The 5,227-nt window shown below is 37.0% G+C and overlaps 1 protein-coding gene across 4 annotated transcripts; it reads left to right on the plus strand.

Moving 5' to 3' along the window:
- On the plus strand, positions 1-2,092 carry LOC120112916 (actin-depolymerizing factor 7). 4 transcript variants are annotated; one of them, XM_039133093.3, is made up of 3 exons: positions 1-179; positions 910-1,481; positions 1,570-2,092. In XM_039133093.3, the coding sequence occupies exons 2-3, from the start codon at positions 1,234-1,236 to the stop codon at positions 1,718-1,720; spliced, it is 399 nt and encodes a 132-aa protein (XP_038989021.1). In that variant the 5' UTR covers positions 1-179; positions 910-1,233; the 3' UTR covers positions 1,721-2,092. The 4 variants fall into 4 exon arrangements, with proteins under 4 accessions (XP_038989021.1, XP_038989019.1, XP_038989020.1 ...); XM_039133091.3 differs by having other exon boundaries at positions 2-179; positions 1,216-1,481; XM_039133092.3 differs by having other exon boundaries at positions 171-311; positions 1,216-1,481.
- Positions 2,093-5,227: the final 3,135 nt, after the last annotated feature.

Genomic DNA, 5,227 nt, shown 5'->3' on the forward strand with positions numbered 1-5,227 from the left:
CGCACCCCACCGACCGTCGGCTCCTTTTATCTCATCCATCCTCGTCGCGTCGTGGACGAGCCCCTGATCTCGGAGCCTATTCTCGTCTCCGGGTGCCCTAGATTCTCTCGAGATATCCCTTCCCTCCGCGGCACGACCTTCCTCCGGGGTTCTCGCTCCGATCGCCGTCAACGAAAATGGTATTTGCTCTTCCTGCCCTCCCTTTCCTCTCTCCCGGACCGCTTTTTCAGATATATTATTGATGGAATTTTCTGTGTTTGACGAGCGATCTGTGATCGATCGTGCGAAATTGGACGATTTGCTCCGAATAGGTATGAATTTTGTGCATTTTTCTTTAGTTGCGTCTAGCGGACCCGATTTGCCTGTGTTAGGGTTTTTGGCTAGATCTGATCTGATTTTTTTCGACTGAAGCGGTTGAAGTCATCTAAGTGTCTGATTAATGTTTCTTCTTGCATGGATCGTTCTTTCTTGTCGAGAATTTGTGCCAGTTTTGAGTAGATCTTTTCAGTATGTGATGAGAGTGAGGGATTTTGTGGATTCTCTGGTTTTATGGACGCATTTATTGAGATCTTTTGGATTCTTTTGCCCGAAGGGGAAAAAGAAGGTAAGTCTTGGATTGATTTTGAATTACGATGCAATTTTGATATCTACTACCACATATGTAAGTCTAGAGTTGTTTGGAGATGGTGTGCTAGGCTTTACTTGTCTCCTAATATTTACATTCTTGTTTGCTTTTTTGAAAGAAAAAAAAGAAACCTTCTCTTTTAACTTCTTTAATCTTCTTAAACGTTACTGGATGAGCCTATCTTGATTTTTTTCTATCATTCCTCTTCGATTTGTGTAACCCTTATTGTATGTGGGATTATAATGCTCAAGTTCCTGTTTGTGCCAATGTGCCAATCTTTTCAGAGATTCAGAGTGCATATATATTCATGCGCTGGCCCCTGTTGACGCCTACAATCATTGTGGCTTCTTTCGGATATTAAGTTCTTTTTTTTTTGAAATGTAACTGAGGCAGATGGGTATGAGCCATTGCCACCAGATTTATTAAATGGAAGAGTATTTACTATGTTATATACATCAGTGGCAGTTTAAAGGCCAGAATGTACAGTGAGGTTTCATTAAACAGGAAATACAAGAGTAAAGTCCAACAGAAGAGCCCTCAGGCTCTTCCCAATAATGCGATGACATGTTTCTATTCCTGTTAAATTGCAGGCCAACGCAGCATCAGGGATGGCTGTGAATGATGATTGCAAGCTGAAGTTTTTGGAATTGAAGGCAAAGAGAACTTACCGTTTCATAGTTTTCAAGATCGACGAGAAATCGAAGCAGGTCATTGTGGAGAAGGTTGGTGAGCCCACTTTGAGTTATGAGGATTTCACTGCCAGCCTTCCAGCGGATGAATGCAGATATGCAATTTATGACTTTGATTTTGTGACTGAAGAGAACTGCCAGAAAAGCAAAATCTTCTTTATTGCCTGGTATTTTTTTTATTTTATATTGTTCAACTAAATATTCGATTTTTACGTCATACATCACAGCCATCTTTCTTTTTGCTTTTGTATGAAGGTCTCCTGACACCTCTAGAGTGAGAAGTAAGATGCTTTACGCCAGCTCCAAGGATAGATTCAAGAGGGAGCTTGATGGCATCCAGGTGGAATTGCAAGCAACTGATCCTACTGAGATGGGCCTTGATGTCATAAGAAGCCGTGCAAATTAAGTATGTATTACTTGGTTGTGCAGTGGAGATATCCTCCCTGCATTCTGGTTGCTTTATTGAATGTGTTTATAGTTTCATGGGATGGTGAATTTGCTGAGTATCATGTTTGGTTTTCATTCAGGTTGTTAAAATACAGTCCTTCTTGCCTTCTCCTTAAACATCTTTCATTTTGGGTATATCATATGATTTGTTGTTTTGTGGAACCTGGGACAAGTGTCTACTTGTAGCTTGACATCTACAAGCTAATGATATGTAATAGTTTGTGGGGTTAGCCAGGTAGGCAATGTTTGTAGCTCATTTCTATGACTTTGTAATGGATATTTGACCCATCTGGTGTTATTTTGAATTGGACTACAGGTTTGCTGAGCTTTAGTCCCTCATTGTTTACCTTTTTTCCTTGTTCATTGCTCCTGTTTCTGTCACTGTTTAACCAATTTATTTTCTTGTATTAGTGGATTGGCTTGCCTGTGTTATGGAATTGCAAGATGTTATCATCATAGGAGATTTTGTGAAGTTCTTCAGCAAGCTTATGTGTAACAGGAAGATAGTAATGATCTTTTAGATATTTCCAAGGGATAATGTTTTGAGGTTGTGCAGGACCACTCTCTTTTTAATCTTTTTGGGACTTTCTCCTTGATTTATGTCAGTATGTGTTCTGTATGTTTAATCTATGATATGGGAATATAGAAGATGAATTCGCTTAGCGGCTAGCGTTCTAAGGTTTCCATTTTTCTCTCTAATTTGACTCAATTCAGACAGCATGTGAGATGATTGCAGTAGAGACTGAGATGTCAAGGTTGATGGCTTGTTAACTAGGTATCATAAATTTAGATAAATCTACATCCAAATCAGCTCAATAGTTGCCTAGTTAAGAGGATATAGAGGAAAGATTGTATAGCGGGATGGGATGAGAAGGCAATAGTTGATGACATGTTATTCAATTTGTTGAACGGTTTGAATTTTGGAAAGAGGATACTAAAAAAATCTGAATGAGATTCTCAAGGTGTCTCAGCAATGCTGCTTTGGTCTAGGATATTAATCTAGAATAAAAGAAACCTAGCAACAACTATCTCAAGTCTCAACATGCATAATTTTTTTAACCTCTAAGGTGGGTTTAGCATAACCTTATGTTTATATAAAAGCTGATTAAAGTATGATACAATTTAACCAAACATTGCCTCACTGTATACAAATTCAGCTAGAAGTTATGATATTATCATCATAGAAATATTATCAAGTAGTAATGTACCTTTAAGGTAGATTTATGGTTGTAAGGTTATTACTGCAAAACCATTGTTGTCAGTTTGTCATCATTTGTACAATGCCATTATTGTTTTTGTAGCCAGAACTGTGTATGACATCTTTCAAGCCAAATATAGATGATGATAGTATCACTCACACCATACTCTCTCCTTCAAATTATGCAGCTCTTTCATCTTATGGATTTTGTGAGCCTTTCAATAGGAAGATAGATTTGGTGACAACTAAAAGGGGTTGTTTGGTTGTATGGGGTTTTTCTCAAACATATAATCATAGATCATGGTTTTCTGTAAAACACGTTTTCCAAAAACAGGAGGATACTTATTTTGCATAAAACTCATTTGTCAAGTTTTGTGATTTGTTAATTTTGGCAAGATAGGTTTGAAGGAAAACAACCAAAAAATCATTTCTGCAAACCTCATTTATTTCAGTTTTTTTGTAGACCTCTCGAGTTTGAAGAAGACCTTTCTTCACCTCTAGTGTAGTCCATTTTTCTCTCCTTCACTGCCACTGCTTCCACTCCAACTCAAAACTAAAATACCCTATACCCTTCCATCATTCACTACGTTCACTGCTTGGGGAAGGCATGGTAATTGCCTAGGGCATTTCAAAGGAAAAGAATGTACATTTATTTCATGGAAAGGACTTACTGGCAGATGGGATCAGTAGACAAGCCAAACATCTTATTATTTGTAAGGGATGATTCAAAGCTTCTTGTAACTTTAGTTCGTTGAGTAATCCATAACCATAACCATCTGGAGTTTTCCCAACTATTTGGGTTTGGCTTTATGGATCCTATTTAGGTCATCGAGCATTGATTGATTAAATTGTCCTTTAATGGGTATTTGATTACCATGGATGTATTGGAGGTGGAACATCTGTTGATCTGTTGGCTTACTGTTTTAAACAGAAGGTGTACTTTTTGCTGGACATTATTTCATCAATAACAGCAGGATTGAATTTTCCCAAGACATCATGAGTTCTTTATTACAGGAAAATGAAATAAAGAAACTAAGAAAAAACATGGTGTGACATTATGTATCAAGGGACCAATTTTTATGTTTTACCATGTGTCTTCATGGTGCTAATAGATGGGCGGAGTTGAACGCTATTCATGACTAGAATGGTGAGTTCTTCCAACTACTGTGATAGGTTTATCCCATCATATAAATTGCTTTGTTGGGTGCAAGCTTTCGCGTTTCCTCGATACTTCATGTAGTTCCTTTTTTTTCCAAATCAGTTCTGGTTAAGTTATTTTGTTTACAGAGATTGTTTCAAATGAAAATGTTCTGCCATGGAAGTGGCTTTGTTTTTCTTTTTAATGAGGATCATTTGTGGAGAGGGATTATTATGCATTTATGTTACTTTGATCTACTGGAAAAGAAGCTAGGAGCATTTGAAAAGGTATCTTTAAAGTTAGTATCCTTTTCCACCAGAATTGATTTCCAAGGTTGGAAAAGTTTTCAGGGTGTTATTCTTTATGTATTTGTGATGCTAGAAAGTTGCTTTTTTTAATAGGTTCTGAAAGCTATTTTTTATTACCCTTGATGGTGAAGCTGAAGTCTTCTTTTGAAAACAGAAATAATTAAATAAATGATGTCATTTATATTGCAGATATTAGAAGGCTGCTATCTTTTTATTAAAAAATGGAAGTGAACTATTTTATGTATTTTTTGTGGAGAGTCCTGCAAGGATGACAATTTGGAGATTGGTAAAAGATAGTGTTCTTTGCTATTAAAAGTTCTTTCTGCCACATATCTGTATGGAGCATCAGGTGCTTGGATTATTTCTCATGCGATGATAAAGCATGATTGTGAGTCTTATGTGCTGTTCTGTAAGTTGAAATTCATGACCTGAAAGGATTTTTGTTATCATTTGGTTCAGAAGGCTTTTTATCTCCGCCTTAAATTTAGAAATAAGGAAGATATGGAGTTGGTTTCTAGGTTCTGGGTTTTTTCAGCAATTGAGTGCGTTGGGAGGACGAGTGTTCTTTTGCAGAAAGCGAGTGTATACTAAGTTTAAAGTTTCTGTTAGTATTTAGAGGTAGTCTTGGACTTTTGAAGCACTACAATATCTTACATGCACCAAAATATCTAAGATAAGATATTTGATTGCAAATATTACGGTCCAGAGGGCCTCCATGAGATGTTCAAAATGTATTTTTCTCGAAAAGAATTAGCACATGTGATGACGCTGAAGTGTGGCTGTGAGCGCTGAGATATAAAAGCTAATGGTATCCAAACAATA

The sequence above is a fragment of the Phoenix dactylifera genome, chromosome 17 (genome assembly GCF_051530095.1).
Source record: "Phoenix dactylifera cultivar Ajwa chromosome 17, Ajwa_hap1_PhDact_Kaust_v1.1, whole genome shotgun sequence".
NCBI classification, from domain to species: domain Eukaryota; kingdom Viridiplantae; phylum Streptophyta; class Magnoliopsida; order Arecales; family Arecaceae; genus Phoenix; species Phoenix dactylifera.

Coding starts and splice junctions, on each gene's coding strand:
- LOC120112916 (XM_039133090.3), top strand. CDS start 515: ATGAGAGTGAGGGATTTTGTGGATTCTCTGGTTTTATGGACGCATTTA. Junction 605..1,215: donor GCCCGAAGGGGAAAAAGAAG/GTAAGTCTTGGA, acceptor GTTAAATTGCAG/GCCAACGCAGCATCAGGGAT. Junction 1,482..1,569: donor AAAATCTTCTTTATTGCCTG/GTATTTTTTTTA, acceptor TTTTGTATGAAG/GTCTCCTGACACCTCTAGAG.